Source organism: Lethenteron reissneri, chromosome 42 (genome assembly GCF_015708825.2).
Source record: "Lethenteron reissneri isolate LAM-NWPU_2019-01 chromosome 42, ASM1570882v1, whole genome shotgun sequence".
In the NCBI taxonomy this organism is placed as follows: Eukaryota; Metazoa; Chordata; class Hyperoartia; order Petromyzontiformes; family Petromyzontidae; genus Lethenteron; species Lethenteron reissneri.
In genome coordinates, this window is record NC_083820.1 from 8,420,716 (window position 1) to 8,438,134 (window position 17,419).

At 43.3% G+C, this 17,419-nt stretch overlaps 1 protein-coding gene across 1 annotated transcript; it reads left to right on the forward strand.

The window, feature by feature from the left end:
- Positions 1-499: 499 nt before the first annotated feature.
- NFYC (nuclear transcription factor Y subunit gamma) lies at positions 500-16,914 on the forward strand. The gene is given in 11 exon segments (XM_061568883.1): positions 500-685; positions 2,991-3,152; positions 5,303-5,374; positions 5,910-6,023; positions 6,233-6,328; positions 9,181-9,354; positions 10,193-10,261; positions 11,421-11,546; positions 11,548-11,676; positions 11,678-11,737; positions 12,684-16,914. Coding segments are annotated over 10 exon segments (1,101 nt in total). The 5' UTR covers positions 500-685; positions 2,991-2,999; the 3' UTR covers positions 12,792-16,914.
- Positions 16,915-17,419: the final 505 nt, after the last annotated feature.

Genomic DNA, 17,419 nt, shown 5'->3' on the forward strand with positions numbered 1-17,419 from the left:
TGGCTATGTTAAAGGCACAGTCATTGTTGGCCTACCGAATGCCTTGGTCATTGTCTTATTTTGGTATGGATGACCCAATGTATTTGCGTAACATCAAGTGTTGTTGGTGTGCCAAACATATGCAGTATTGGTACGTGCGACAACACCATTTGGTTTTGCTTTGGTTGATCGTGTTGGTCTGCCTTACATCGTGTGCTTGATGCCGTGTACGTGACTATGTCTTGCTTGAAGTGCTTGTGAACGGCGAGTATGTGGTGGGATAGCACCGGCGTGCGTGTGACAAATCGTGTGACCAGTGCGTGCTGTGTGTATGTATCCACGTAGAGTGCACACACACACACAGAAGCCTGCCTGTATTTTCATTGGCTGCCCAGCTTATCCCTGCCGTAACTGGACGCTAGAATAAGGTCAAACCAAAGGCAAGGCAGGCACACACACACACAAAAAAAAACCCGGAATGAATATGGCGGGGGGCTGGACTGGGTTGGGCTTTGGCTGGGTTTGTGGGATGGGGGCGGCGTTATTCGACGTAATAAAATAAAGAATCAAATGGAAACCTCCTCCCCCTTCCCGGCACCGCATGGCACTAGCATCAGTGGGCAAGGGGACGGTGCAAGGGGGAGACCTCGGCCACAGCGGCGGTGTTTGGGGGGAGAACCATGGCTTTGGGGGTGGCTTTTCGGCGGTGAGTGCGGTGGGTGTATCGGTGCCTCTCTCTCTCTGGGCCGCGGGGTTTGTCGGTCTGCGGGGGTCCTGCGTTGTGCGCTGCAGCTTTTTATCGCACGGTGTGTTTGTGCGCTCGAATATTGTACGTGCATTGATTTTTAGTACTAATGTCCGTTACGATCATGTGCTGTTGGAATACGTGGATTGCTCGTGCACGGTATGTGTGTGCGCATTTTTGACCTGGGATGCAGTACAGATGCAGTTATTTAATATTTGCCTTGGGTCTTTTCTTTAAAAGGAGGCAGCTTTTCGTGCTCCCCCCTCCCCTATTTAAATTGTACAGCACTCCTTTTATGTACATATTTTATATTCATGAGCATTGCGTTTTTGTGTATTCATTTATAAGCTTTATTGAGAGTGAGTTGACGATCCACTCGCTCCACTAACTAGCAAGAAGGCGGATATTGTCGTACAATGAACCAAGGACACCACACGACAGACACGATTTTGTTAGCGTAAGAGACGGCGGTGCAAACGTTTGTATAACAGCGTCGACGGTGGCGTGTGTTGGTGGGTTTTTTTTTGTATCTTTTTTACACCCTTGTTTCTACGAAACGTTCTTTTTGACCAAAAAAAAAACACCGCAGCGGTGAATGTGTGTAGCAGGAACGAGTGCTGGAAACGAGGAAGAGCGGGGCAGGATGCGGTGTTGGTGAGCGGTGGCCGGGGCCGTAGGGCGAGCGGGTAGTGGGGGGGGCATCTCTCCTACTGTATGTGTCGTTTATTTTTTACGCCGTGTCCACTGAAGGTCACACACACACACATGCGCGGCTAGTGGTGGTAGCAAGAACTTAGCTGAGCCACTGGAACAAAAAGAAACAGCTGACGGGCCAAAAAAATGCGTTACAGGGTTCAGATTCTAGTCGAGGTGGGGGTGGGGGGCTAGTTTTTAGGAAGAGACGGTGAAGAATATGGTTAGGCCACCCATATATTGTGTCTGCGATAGATTTTGTCTTTGCAGTGGTTGAAGATGTATCGGTCTTATTTGTAGTACTGAGAAAAAATATGCAGCTTATACATAAAAAATTATAAATTCTGTAGCATTGCTTTTTGGAAAGCATAAATGGCAAAGACTGGTGGATTATTAACGGGTGGGGGGGGGGGGCGGTTAGGCGGCACCATTGGCGTGTTTGAAGGGGGGGCCCACTGCGAGTCCACGCACACTTGTGTTGTGGGATGTTTAGTGTTGTATGGCACAGGCTAGACAACGCGCTGGTTCTGTAGACACTCGGTCACAATTTAGCATTTTTAAGCCGAGCACTGCTCCATTGCACTTTAAACCGCTACTAACCACCAGCACTAAAACGGCGAAGGGTCACGTAAAATTATCCTGGCGTTTTGTGGTCGATTTGTTCAAGGTGATTGTATGGGTTGAGTCCCTGCCAAGGTATTTGCCCTTCTACCCTCATAGTTTAATGGACAGATTCACCTTGGAGTGGGTTTTTTTTCCATTTACTGTACACGTATATGAGAAGCAAAGTCAATGGTGGCATGCGTGTATTCCGCCAAAAGGCTGTTCGAAGCATCGCCTAATAGGTTTGAGTCTGCAAGTGTCACCTTCAAAATTAATAAACCGTATCAACAAGGCAAGGCACCGTGTATAGTATTTCGTACCTGCCACTGCAAGCGATGCATTAATACACAGTGAACTTGGCCTGCGTCCTTGAATATACACATGCGTTGCTTGTGATTTTTTGTTTTCGTGAGATTAAAGTTTTTAGTGGACGAATTTGTGTGCTTTTTTTCCTATTCCTCTGAGCCATGTTCCTAACGAAGTGCACTATTGTGCGATATGGTACTGTGACGCAAGTATGCAGTTTTTCCGGTTGGGTTGGAGGTGACGGGGTGAACCTTACCTGTATTTTCTTGTTTCGGCTAACGGTTGCTTCACATATTTTAAAACAAAATACGGGTACTTCGCCATCTTTACTCACCGCGATCGTTTCTGCGGAAAATTCCAAGGTCAATGCAAGTAAAGGCAGCAAGCGGAGGGGATCAGTTTTGGTGAATTCACATTAAGTTATCGGAGCCAGAGGCTCTTGAACTGTGATTTAGCGGTTTTTGTTTCTGTAAATGAATGTCACACCCGACGCCGACGAAGGCCCCCCCCCCCCCCCCCCCCCATCTGAAGAAAATAATTACTGTGTGACAGCTCGGTTCGCTTCCCCCCCACCCCCCATTCGTGTTTTTAATTCAAATGTTGTGTTGTTTTTCATCAGCTTATGACAATGGCCTTGGCTTGTGTGTACGTGTGTGTGCCTCAGTGAGGCGAGATGTCCAATTCGTCGGACGCGGCGTACAGCCCCGGAGGAGGGCAGGGCGGCGGCGGAGGCAGCGGCACCGACGCCCACCTCCTCCTGCAGAACTTCTGGCCGCGCGTCATGGAAGAGATCCGAACCATGAACACTGTGAGCCGCGCCAAAGAGGTGGAATTGTTGAGATTGCGATGACACCCACCACAAACTAGATTTCGGCACCGACCTCCTATGGACCCCCACTTGGCTGCGGCCATGAAACCGTGGCACGTGTGGGAGGATAAAGGAAGATGCAACTCGAGTGACAAAAATATCGTTTATCTTGTAGACAGGAACTTTAGCTGCATGTTCCAAGCTGTTCCGACATGGGTTTGAAGCATTGTTTGCGAGTTAAAAATTGTCGAAAATAACAGTTTTCACTGCAGTGATAAAATACATGGGAGTGATACTAATGTGGTGTTAACAGCACACTCCTGCCAGTCCCTAAATCAAGTCGTTTTTCTCCATGGTTTTTTAACTTTGGCCAGACAGTGTGGGACATTGCAGCCATGGTGCTGCTACAATATAAGAGCTGTTTGTTTTTTAAGTTGCTTTTATTAAGATCCCGGTTTGCGTTCACGTTGTGAATATTGTGTTCACGTTGTGAATGTTGTCAGATGGTTATCCCACAAACTCCCAACAGACTTTCAGAAAAGTAATCTTGCTTACCCTTTGCAATGCATATGTTTTTAATGGAATTGAAGAGACTAATGATAGGTACTTACTCCTTAATGCCATCTTGATTACGTTCATCTTCACCGACATTTGAGTCCTAATTATGGATTTGCTGTTTTAATCTGGTGTGTAAAATACTACGAGTGTCTATTTCTGTAAAGTTACGTTGGCCATAGAGATTCAGTCGGCAGATACAGAAGTGTGTTTTGCCATACTTCCAGTTTCTCTAAGAAACATATTTCTTGGGAAATTATTATTTTCAGAAGGCAGAACTTAATGTAGTAGTCTTAGTCATTCCAGCCTCTTACTTTGGACTGCAGATGTATTGTGAATGTAAACACTCGAGTGTTATGTTTTTAACTGAAACAGAAATTTCATTGCTTGTACATGAAATGCTACATTTCGAAGGTCTGTTAAAATGACCGTTTCCCATGTCATAATTATTTACAATTTGCTCAACTAACCGTATTAGAAATAAGATCAAAGGTAACATGGCTAATGTGCCAATAAATGTTTCTTCTGGTACATTGCGTTCTCACCAGATGGTGGTAGTGAACTGTAAAGAAGACCCCTCCACAGAAAAATTCTCGGCTTATCGCATAAACTGCAGTGGCAAGTTAATAGTTTTTTTTTTAAACAAACCAAATGTGCTGTTTGCTTCCAGGAAGCTGATAGTGCAGTAATGGGCTGCTGTTTTGATGATACTAACAAGAAATGGGTTTGCCTTTGAGCTTCGTGGGCCACCGTAGCTTGTCGGCACTGACTTCCTGTGCCTGCACCACTTCACTCTAATTAATATTCATGAGTGACGTGCCTTCCTTCATATTCATGAGGTTAAAAGGTCAGTGGCACAGCATCGTGGAAACATGTCCACATACGTAGTTCACAAAGGAAAAGTGGAGCCCACCAAAGTTTTAACATGTTACATTTATATTGCTATGCCTTTTTTAATTATTGTTTGAGTTTTTAGACGTACATTTTAATGTTTTTGTAATTTTGGGTTTTATGGAAATAGAACTTAGGCTCATTGTCGCTCCATGTTTATATTCATTATTTGTTTATTTTAGTGGTTTTGCAGAAGGCAAAACAACGGACATCTTGTGCATTTTATAAATTGATTTCCTGTTCAAATGAGCCTGACAGCCATGAACCACTTGTGAAAATCCCCCATTGCTATGTCGGGGGCAAGTCCATCCATGGGACAACTGTTGACTTCCCACAGTGGTGCTTGTTTTATCGACCCCCTCCCAATAGGGTGATGAGCTTGGTCAACCCCCAACCAGGAATGCAGTAACCCAGCATTATGTACAATTTCTCCACATTGCCATGCATGCCAATGCTATTCCCCATTGATAGTCTTAATTGACAGATCTAGTGCACTTTCACGATTGTTATGTGTGTGTGTGGGGCTGTTAGCCCTGCTGTGGGAACCCCATGTTACATGACCTGGGGTGACTGTCGCTTCGCGTGGATCCTCGTGTTCTCGGGGCTCGCTCATTCCACCCTGGAAGTTATATGCACGCTATAATATTGTTCCCGAAATGGGCACAAAAATAAATGGGGAAACGCTGCTGAATTTACTGATTTTAGGTACCCATGTTTTGCAGAATGATTTCAAGATCCAGGAGCTGCCATTGGCACGAATTAAGAAAATAATGAAAATGGATGAAGATGTGAAGGTGAGTGCCGATGACAAGTTTGACTGGAGTCCAGCTTAAATATGTATCTCAATTCTGGATGTAATTACCAGTGAAATGTCGTACTCAAATTATAAATGTTGTGGATTTATTCTCCAACACACCAGTGGGCTGAAGTGGTAACTAATTGGCACGTTTAGTTTGTGACAAACCTTACTAATTGGCTGTGTCGGTGATGGTGGGTTAATGACATTTATATTTATACGATCTAACTCATAAACATCTTTACGATAATATTGGTCGCGAAAGGCTTACGTGCTGAACTAATATATCGGTGTTGGATGGATACATTTTTTTCCCCAATCTGCCATGACCTCCACAATTTTATAGTCAATAAACTCCTGAATAAATGGGAGTACTAATTCACATGCAAAATAAATTAATGGGTTCCATAGATGAGTAGCATAAGCCACATCTGATGTGAATTTGGCCACAACAAAGCGGCGTTTTTTACCTAATGCAGTAGCAATGGCTCTCCGGACCCATGTGTACACGTGTGTGTGTGTGTGGTGCACAGATGATTAGTGCTGAGGCGCCGGTGCTATTCGCCAAGGCGGCGCAAATATTTATCAGCGAGCTCTCCCTCCGCGCCTGGATCCACACGGAGGACAATAAGCGCCGGACCCTGCAGGTGAGATGCAATGGGGGGAGGGCCTTTGGCAACGATTTCTTATTTTGGTATCCCACCTTTGTGTGACCAATGACTTTAATTGTGATTATTAATATCGCATCTTTTGTATTCTGTTCTTGGGGCTTCCCTCGTAAACGGTTAAACAAACTTTTATTTACGTCTCTTTAAGCTGGCCTGCTGTTGAATAATTCCATTTTGTTGTTTCGCAGAGGAACGATATTGCCATGGCAATAAGCAAGTTTGATCAGTTTGACTTTCTCATTGACATTGTGCCTCGCGACGAGCTGAAGCCGGCCAAGAGACAGGTAATGCAACGAAAGCACACCGCCTCATTAAATTCGCAGCCTCTGATGTGTGCCCCAACACTAATTGTGTCCCGCTGAGTCGATCAGACAATGGAAACAATGTGAGTCGTTGCATCCCACACAGTAGACCTTTCAGTCCATTAAGGACTTGCTTGTCATGGTGCGTACAAGTGCTTGTTTTTTTCAGCACAGAGTCATAATAACCGACTTGTTCCTGAGCATAAACACCACTGGTTCACATTTGAGTGGCAATTTTTCTGCATTGCTTGTATGCGAAAATTCTCAGAAAACCGTAGCAAAATGGTTTGAATGTTTTTAGTTTTACCCTTGACAGCCGCATGCAAACCCTTGATTTACAGGTGCCGATGAAGCTCCCATTTTTGGTAGTGCGAGGGTGATGTAAACATCTCAACTGGAAGCTGTGACGTAGGTAAAGGCTTTCAGTTAGGTGTTCACGTCAGCACGCTACCCAGCTGCAGCTACTGCCACTCGCTCTCCGTAGTCCAGCAACCAGACAAATGTGTGCGAGGGGTTTTTTTGTCGTCTTTTGTGTTAGGTCCCTTTTGCGTATTTTTTTTCCATCGCCAAACAGCTGTTCACAATTGTGTAAAGGTGTATGAGGGCGTGTGGGGGTTTTCTTTTTATGTAAAAACGGTGCAAAAGGTGAAACTTTGACCCCTGTTTTATTGCCAATGATGAGTAATTTCAAATGATTTTTGCGAACAGATTAGTTGGAAAGGAAAGTAAACACGATATTTTTGCCCCGTGCAATTAATGGCAACATGACATTCAGTTTATTGAATTGGCGTCTCGGACACTTAAATCTTGCAATCACTGCAGACTGCAGTAGGAGTCTATATTAAGGATCGCCAAACAAATAATGTTCTAATTATCCAAGCAGGCAATTGTATTATCAATATTAATAACGTATAAACTTGGGTTTCCAGGGGAAGGCCAACCAAGTATGAAATTTACGAGGCATGGTTTAATAAATAAAAACATTGTCATTTAATTATCCAGAGCCTCGATGAAACTACTATTTCAGGAGGGCTCCTTAAGTGTGATATTGCCAAAAGCACTCTGTGTGATTATGTAACCATAAGTATTTGTGTGCATCTAGAATGTATACAGTACACACCGACGTTGGACAAGAACTGGCAGTGTGTACATCTGTAAACATCCTCGACTGGAAGCCCGTGCTTTAACAAGTGCTTTTAGTCGGATGTTTGCGTCTGTCTCCTGCTCCTGTGCTTCACTCAACGTGTCCTTGGCTCGTTACCACATGAAACAATGGAGAACGCAGCCCTAATCCTAATCAATGACACTGGACTCTGGGTTACATTCTTGGTCTCTTGTGTGAGAAAGCTGAAAGAAGAGAATACATGGCTAAACAATTTGGGGGCTTTGGATTGTAACCGACGTGCGAAGACATCCCGAGTTTCAGGTGGTGTAAACATCCTTCACTCTCAGCTGTGAGATGGAAGCACACTGAGAGGGGGGGTGTTGACACCAGCTGGCTCGGACATACCTCCTCCGATCCCAGCTCCCCCATGTTGGTGTGACGGACACAGGCATTCAGATCGGTTTATTTCCCCCCCCCCCCCATTTTAATTCTTTGAGCTGTCTGCATAAAATTGTCCCCATTTTTAAATCCTTTATATTAAGTTCACTTGCTTGCGTGCTTGCTTGCTTGCTTGCTTAGGACCGTGCAAATCTTTCGGTCGTTTTTTAACCCACTTCCCGTGATCCAATCGAGCTGACATTTTGCACACAGACTCGTTGTGCTTGACAATAAAATTTTCGTGAATTTTTTTCCAAAATTTTACATTGTTTAGGGAATTTTTTTTAAATATTTAATTACCAGTTGCTTAATTGTGGCAGACAATCATCTGACCCATAGGTGGCAGCCATCTCAAGCCAGAGGACGAGAGGACTCTAGCCGCCACGCATATAAAGGATTTATAGTGAAAAACTTTGTTTTTACGGGTTAATTTTTTGCCTATTAGAATGCGTCTCCATGGTCGGCGGTAACACGTGAAGTTGCTTTTAGGAGTGGACGTGTTCCCGACCTTAGTGCGAATTTGAAAAGTTGTACACAAATTACAAAGTTTATTTCATGGAGTCTTTGCTCTGAGGGCTTTTTTTAAATAACTAGGATTCAAATTTTTATACACCTTCAGTGGTAATGCATTTTTGTATCTTCACATTTGGTCCCCCCCCCCCCATAGTAAGTTTACTTACACGATGTTTCTGGGGCGGTTTAATGAGTGGTGAGAAGTTTTTGCTGCCAGATATGCTTAAACGTTTCAACATACCCTGTTGAGTTATGTTACGCAGTTGCAGACGCCACTCCTTGTCGCGAGACGAACCACTGAAATATTCAACAGAGTAAAAAAAAAACTCAATTAAGACGGATTTTTTTCTAATTAACTTTCACCTGGATAATCCGTTGTAGATGGAAGCTTTTTTTGCTATGGTGTTTTATAGTAAAACCCTTGCTCGATAGGTTCCCCTTTACTGCTATGCTGCAAACATATGCTGTTGCATATCAGCAGTCGCAGTCTCATCAGGTGAAGTGTGTTTTTGACTGTTTATTATATTCTATTTTGATAGTCACAAGGAAAAATATTAAGTAAGGTGTTTTACTGTGTATCTTTTGGTACGTGTGTGTGTTTTTGTGCCCGTTTTATGTCCAAATGTGTCATCTACATATCGTGTGGTGGGGTTATGTGACGTGTGGTATGTGCATGCTGTGTCTCTGGCGTGTCCATGGCGTGCGTGTGCACGTGTCCGTGGCTTTGTGTGTTTGCGGTGCGTGCGCGTGGTGTCTGCACATCCCGTGCTCTGCTAAGGAGGAGGTGAGGCAAGCGGTGATGGCGCCCGAGCAGGTGCAGTACTACTTCACGCTGGCGCAGCAGCCCACTGCCGGGCAGCAGGGGGCGCAGCAGGGAGGGCAGCAACAGACGGCAGGGGGTCAGCAAGCCATACAACCTAACATCATCATCGCACAGCAGCCCCAGGGACAGGTACTGGTCACTTTGGTGGCATGGTGTCTTTTACGGCTAGATTTTTTTAAAGTTTCAAAATGAGGACTCGCATTTTCTTTAATCGTTAATTGAGTAAATTGGAGTTTGTCTATGCGAGCTGTTACATTTAGACACAGTTCACTTACGTACAGGTAATTTGAATGAAAATATCTAATGAAAAGGTGTACATGAAAATATTGAGTTTATTTCTAATCGATGAGCATTGCGGTTTACATTCACAGTGCATATGTTGAATTGTGTGTTAAGACTCGATTTAAAATTCACATGTTGTATATAAACGGCTGTTGCTGTACAATCTAGGTTGTGCTTCCTGGACTGTCCGACATTAGTTTGAAGTTTATCAAGTTGAGACTTAAATTTTCTTACAGCTGCTCTCATGATGTAATTGACACGACTGTCTTTAAAACACAACAACACCACTGCAAGTTTAATGTGTTCTGTACATGTCAGGAGAGTGCCTGAAAATGATAAGTGTTTTTTTTTTATGATTCAAACTTGTCTGCCTGGGACAAAGAGCACGGTGACTTATTTGCAAGATAAGAATTACTTATTTGGTTGATGGTTACATTTTTACTGTAAATGTCGCTTTTGGAGGGTGCGGGGGTGAGCATTGTGCAGTGGTTAGCGCACTGCGCTATGAACCCCGGCTACCAGAGTTTGAATTGGTCGTGGGCCCTCCCTTCACCAACCCACACTAACGAGTGTGGTGAAGTATGGTCAAACAACCCCCATGGCCGACAACGGTGTGGGGCGGTCTTCATCCAGCAATGGATTGACAAAGGACTACATAATGTTTGATGGTTGGTGTTTGGTGTAGGTTGTTCAAGGCGGTGCGCAGCTGCAGTCAATCCAGGCGGTTACACAGGCACAGGCTGCCACCATCAGCGTAAGTTACGTCTTCAAAAGAATTCCATGAATGTGTACTCCATGCAGAAGTGCTGGTTACATTTCAGCTTCCATTAACGGTCGTTTATCAAATCGAAACGAATGTGAACAAGGGGAGACATGCTTCCCTGAGTAAACGGTGTTGTTTTTCACGCAACATTTAAGCTGATGGCAACAATGTGGTACTTTTACACACGTGAAGATAATTGACGTGGAACTTGATTACTCGTGTAAATTGAGTAGAATGCAAAACGGTAATGGTTTTGAGTTTTTTATTTGTTGAATCAGGTGAGAACTCGAGAGACCAGGATGGTTTCATTCGCTAGAATTATTTGGTTTACCATAATGATAAAAAAAGCAATCTAATAAAGTACTGGAATCAAGCGGATAGAAATCGGTGCAAACACAAACAAATGTAAATTAGCAAAAACAACCACATTACAAAATAAGCAACTTCTCACGAATGTCATTAATCCCTAATTGGTTAGACGAAGTAGGGGATTTCCTTCCTGGTTGTATTTTATCTCTCGCACTACTTAAACCATCGTTAAATACCTAGGGACCATGTGCCTGACCCACCCTTTTCCGCATTAAAACATATAACTGTGGGTTTGGTCAATGTAGTGGTAATGCCAACCCCACGCAGTTTTACCAACTTCTTAAAACCTTACCCATATGGCACTAATACAACTGGCCCCTTGACATCCATGTAAATAAAAATAAAACCGAATAATTATTGTACACATACCCAGACTGTGTGATTCCGAGTTATCCAATTTCTTTAGCTACATTTATGACGAAAGTTGTTTATGTACTCCCAGGCATGCCATCATAGTATCAAATTAAATACACATTTTTGTCATTATAAACAGCACATACAATATGTTTGTAAATTGGACAATCTTGGCACGTGGTATAGAGGGTTTATGCCAATCATTTTGGCATAAAACTGTTGTGGCCTTACCCAAAAACAAAAAGAAAATAAAGTTTCACAAATCTTGTCACACACACCTACTGGAGTATGCACCTCAACTTTTTCTTTAAAATACAGTGAACAAAGTGAACCTTTTATAATATATCTTATTCCAAGACAACAGCCAATCGTCGAGTCTACTGCAAAGATGGACTCCAACTTTTGTCCCCGTCACTCCAACTTGCAGAGCACTCCGGTGACGGTGCAAGTTGCAGACGGTCAGCAGCTTCAGATCGTCTCATCGCACCAGGGTCAAGTGGGCACCGGCGGGCAGGTTCAAACAGGCACCGTGTGCCAAGCTGGCACCACCACCGACAGCCACGACTGGCCAGACCATGCAGGTCATGCAGCAGATCATCACCAACACCGGCGAGATCCAGCACATCCCCGTCCAGCTCAATACGGGCCAGCTGCAGTACATCCGCCTGGCACAGCCGATGAGCTGGGGGCCAGATGGTGCAGGGACAGGTGCAGGCCATCACTACGCCCACAGGCCAACAGCAGGTGAGGTGGACTGGAAAAATAACAACGGCCTGTGCTTTGGCTGCTTCATCGTGTTAAGGCTACCGTTATTAAGTAGTTGTTTTAGGTGGCTGAGTGGTGGCTATTTAGTGATTCATCCATTAAAATTGGTTAATGCTCGTGTGCATGAAGTCGTGCTTGTAAGAATTATTTATAGACATGAAAAATGTACATTTTTTAGGACTGTGGCACAACATGAGAGCTCGACGCAATACACACGAGATGGTACACGCAAGACGATACAAACAAGATGGTACATATGAGATGGACATTGTCAATGAGATGGTACAAAAACAAATGATTTTAAATAAATAATGACTATCATCAATTAATTTCGTCAGAGGGAGGGTTACATTGCTTTTGGTTGCCATGTGACTGATATGTCATGAGGATGTGGATGAGAGGCAATTGAGTCCTGTGAAGTAGTTTTATGATTATCAGCTTGGAGGCAGTAGGCTTAGACTGGTGTGATGCACTTATTTACGTGAATCCGAATCTTTATTTAGGCTGGAGGAATCTGGTGAGCTATGAAGTTCTTTTTCACCAATGTCCAGTAAAGATGTGAGTGCCATGCAGAAATAGTTTAACTTATCACAGTGAAATGGCACAATTGAAAAATATCATTTAACAAAAAAATTCATAACGTGGCCAAAAAGGAGAGCGCATTTAAATACAAATTCCATTGTGCATGAGAATCGTCTGAAAATTGTAGGCTGAACGGTGGGCCCAGCCTAAGGCCATGCGACTTCCTATTGTAGTACAGTCATTTAGAACTGATGAGCAGTGGCAGCCACAACAGGGTAGTGGGACCACAGACAAGCCTAGCATCATCCTAGGCAGATGAGCCTCCAATAATGACAAGTGAGCTTAATGATTTATTTTCATCCCTCCCTTACCCCCCCTCCTTGTGCTTGCTGTGTGTCCACAGCTATACCAGATCCAGCAGGTGATCCTTCCATCAGGACCGGAGCAGCAGGTGTTCATCCAGCAGGCTGGCGAGACGCAGCAGGTCGCTGTAGAGCAGGTGCCTCAGTGAGGGCAACTTGCCCGCTCCCCCAGGCTGACGGCCGTGGGGCTGGCAAGCGGCGGTTTGTGGCGGCAGTGAAAAATAGTGGCGGCGCGAGGAGAGGCGCAGGCAGCGATAAAGTTGTCCTTGCAGGGAGCGGCCCTCTAAATAGGGAGGCGTGAGCTGAGCGTTCATGCGCAGAATTCGTACCAAGCACAGCTGAGTGGTAAACAAACAGGCTCTACTGAAAGTTCTGCGATAAACCCCAAAAGAGGATTGCAAACAAAAAGTAAATAAATGGGTGTTGGGCAATGGTGTGTGTTGTTAGTGTCAGGGGTGTAGGACGTGTGCCAAGGAATGGTTAGGGTTTACGGTAATGGAAAGTGTGTGGTTGGTTATTGTGATCCACGATTGACAGTTTGGCCCACCCTAACCCGCATGGATAGGTATGGATTTGTTTACATTTTTGTTTGCTTTTCCATTTTGATGTTTACAGCGCACCAGAGTCGATCCTTGATATTATTCCTAGGGGCATGAGAACCAAACATCTTTTTGTTTTATACACGAGATAAGCTGATTAAACGCGTCGTGGCGAGCGAATGAGGGTGGTGTTTTTATCATTAATTTCCAGTTTAACCCACAATGCGTTGACACCCTTATTTCATACGGTTCGCCAAGCATGGTTGGGTGTTTCATGCGGCCATAATCACGGGCCAGGCACACACCTTAATATATCTGTGTAGGGTGCTTCCAGAGCCTTCAATTTGGACCCGTTATGATAAAATAGCAGCAGAAGTTCTATATGGTGTCTGGTGCAACACTTGTTAAAACGTTTTCAAATTATGGGTAAATATTAGCCGCAATTCCCAAAGTGTTTCGCAATTATAATAGCCTAGGGTTCGGACTTTGCAGCATTGCTAACAGCAAGTAACACATCTAGATTAGCACAGGTGAGATCAGCCTCTTCCGTGCGGGGTAGTTGTGTTTTTTTCCAAACGGGCACATAACGATTTCTCCCTCGCAATGTGGGTTCAAATTGTTTAGCTCCTGGTGTTAAACATCAACATACTTTTACTACATGACTTGGCTGCATACAAATATGACATTGTTGCTAACCCTGCTTCTTTGGGAACTTTTTTGGAATTGTGCGGCAGTACATCTGGCGGAAAGTAGGAAAAGCTGTTTACAAATTGGTTGTGCGCACCATTGTGATTCAATTATGGTCTCGCCACTGTGGCACAAATGCTTCACCACATCGCCTTCACCGTCCTGCGACGTTTACAGTCTCGTACCTGCTTAACTTTTTTGCTCCTATTTACTGGTTGCCCTCGCAGACATGGTCCTTCATTTGGCTGCAATTCTGCCACCAGTCTCATTCGTCTGGTGTCATCATGTCTAGCTATGTGTCCTGCCCAAGCGAAACTTAACTATTCTGAACAGGTCAATATGATTTCTCTAACTTGCATCTTTTCTCTGATCACGTGTTTCTCTGTCTGTACTGTATTCTGAGTCCATCTATTATTTTTATTACGATGCTTGTTTACCCAGGAATGCCTCAGTTTTTCAGTTAATGCATTGCTTTACCAATGAGGTAGGTAATGATCTGATTTTTGTGAACAATTAAAAAATTTGGATCATGACATATAGCATACTCTTCTTCAAATAAGGTTACGGGATCTTTCACATCGGTAAAGAAACGGACGACGCATTTTATGGTTAATGCCCCCGGCAGTATTCTCGAGGGTGGCTCGCTGGATTTAAACTGCAAATCTTTGCAACAAGTAGCAAACGCGCTTCCACTGAGCATTTTCCCACCGCCCATTGGTGACGGCAGGTAAATGCTCTGATAACTTTCTTCTTGGGGATGTTTGTGGTCTGGTGCTTTTCATTCAATTTAATTTTCCAAAAGTACTCCATCTTGCTCTTGCTCAACTCTTTATCCCATTATTTTCATTTCAGTCCTCCACTAATCGCCCTGGATACTTTGTTGTGATTTCCAACCAGTCCCAACAATTCCTTTTAGTTCAGAAGACGTGGTGTATGTGACTTTTGTTTATTTTGAAAGCCTACGTGTTAATACTCTGTGGGGCTTTCCGGTAAAGTCACGTAGATAGAAAAAATATAACAATCACGACGTTTCGATCGCAACACAAGCAATCGTCTTCAGGTGAAAAACTATTATTATTTTATTATTTGCACGATGGGGTGGGTGGCCAGCACCACATCTGCCTTCGTCTCCCCGGTACTGATGTTTACACACTGCACCAGTTACTCATTCGAGGCCAAGTCGACCAAAACGAGGCCCAAGACTGATTCCGATATTCGCCACTGATCTTGGTCAGGAGCTGGAATCGGAACTCTGGTCTTTGGGATTTTAGCGAGCGTGCTACTAACCTCACTGCTCTACCTATATATAGACATGGTACTTCTTGGTCTTTTGGGGCTTACTTGGTTTTAAGTGTAGGACATGAATTAACAGTCACCGTCTTTATCACTATTCTGTTTATTGAATCCTGCAGTGATGTGTAGGTTAGCCTGAGTTTTCAGATCGACTTCAAGTCAGCTCATCTACAATTTGGAGTTCAAATTGTGGCAATGGATCGGTCACATTACATTGCCTATGTGAGCGTGTTTACCAAACTTGGAGAAAAGTGTTTTTCTTCGTGTAATATTAAGTTTTTTTAATGTTATCCGTATACAGACTAATAGAGGATTATTATTACACAACATCACGGGTTAACGTGACATTTGTAATGGATTAAATGATCGCCCCCATCTTTTTTTACCCTCCGAATTCCCAGTGCTTTGGATCGGCCTTTGTCTTTCAATTTTTTTGTATTTGTGTACCTGTCCGTGACCTGTGATATTTACTTTTGTGTTTTTGAAATATGTTTATCGGATAAAGAAGAAAAAGCGAAGTGTGTTTTTATTGTTATTATGACTCGCAATTCCCGGCGATGTTGTAGAGCCACCTGTGCTCGTATTTAAAATTAGGGGTCGTGCTTCTGAAGAAAGAGGGGCGGGGGGGGGGGGAAACACTTCACATTGTACAAACAAAACAACAAAAGTGTGAATTTTGTAAACGTTTCAGCCATATTAATACTTTTCATTGTACGTATTTCCAAATGTTTTCGATGCTATTAAGTGTTGGTTAAATAAAGTCAAGCTGTTTGTAAACAATCTCTGCACCTCATACATCAGCCTCAACCAACCAAGAAATCTTCTGCTTTCGGGCAGATGCAACGTTGAAACTTTCTTTTGACATTTTTTTTGCATGTAGTCTTCGGCTTGAACTGCATGTCACTATATATCTCCCTGCAATTTAAATTCGTCTGGCAACGTTTGTCTATCCTTATAAGTTCTAGATTTGAAGCTTTCGTGACTGCAAGGATTCATATTCTTAGGTTTTTTTCGGTAAAGTCACGTAATTAAAAAATTCTAATAAATAAAATGAAAATCACGACGTTTCGGAGGCAACACAAGCTTCCGTCTTCGGGTGGAACCGTCACAGCACGATAGCTGTATCAAGTAAGAGAAATTCCAAGAAAACAGTCCTTGTATATATACTGGTTGAGGGTGGGAGGAGCCAAGGTAGGTCCTGGATATTATTATTGTGAGGTTTGGTCTTTAATGGAGATGTCTCCCATTTTGGGATTGATCTGAAATATCTTAAAACTGGGCTAAGACACTATGTCAGATCCGAAGGTTTGATCCAGAAGTGCATTGTTGGGAATGATGTCACGTATGACGAGTTGGTGCTTTTCATGTTAAAAGTGTTGCCTGTTGGCACTGATGGTTTATTATTTATTTCAAAGTATCTGCAAAAAAAGATTTCCTTAAAATTCCGCAGGGTTTTTATCTGAGATGTGTACCCCCCTCATCTTTACGCCATCCAACCTGATACTTAAGCAGACCCATGTCCTTAAACGCATTGGCCAACCTCAAACTTTTGATGCCCCAAATATGAAGGTTTTTATTTTTTTTATACACGTCCCTGAAAGGTATAGGGACCTACCACTTGTGAATTAATATTGCACACCTTGGTTTGGGTCATGATTTTTTAAATACCGTAGTTTAATCACAACTACATTGGACATCATTTTAAGAATGGCAAGATTTCCAACTTTTAACAAATAAAGTTTTCACTTTTTTATACTGACGTGTCCTTCAGGTGCTCCGGTTTGGTGGTAAATGTGTGGAGTGTCAATGCGAGGACTTGCCATGTTCAGCGTTGTATGAACTTGTGTGAAGACTGGATCTGTTCCTGCGATGTGGTGTCCTTACATTTCCAGTTTCGAAGTTGCTGTTTGTTTGCGTAGTCTGGTTTGTCTGGTAATGGAAATGCCATCACTCTTGATTTTGTTGAAATTGTAATATCACAAGTAACATTTTAAATCTCCACTTTTTCTGGTTGGTGTTTCCATCCAGTCTCATTCCTTGCATCAGTGCTGAATGGTGTGGGGGGGGGGGCATTGTATTTTTAGATTCCACTCGACCATGTGCGACATTGACTTATTGATGAGATGGAATCCTGCGCACATGCATTGTATCGTCTAAGAATAGATTCACTAATCAACTTCTCGATACTGTACATTATATTCTGATTCATGGGTTCTCCTTTGCCAGTACCAAAATATGATAATAGGTTTTCCCCTTTT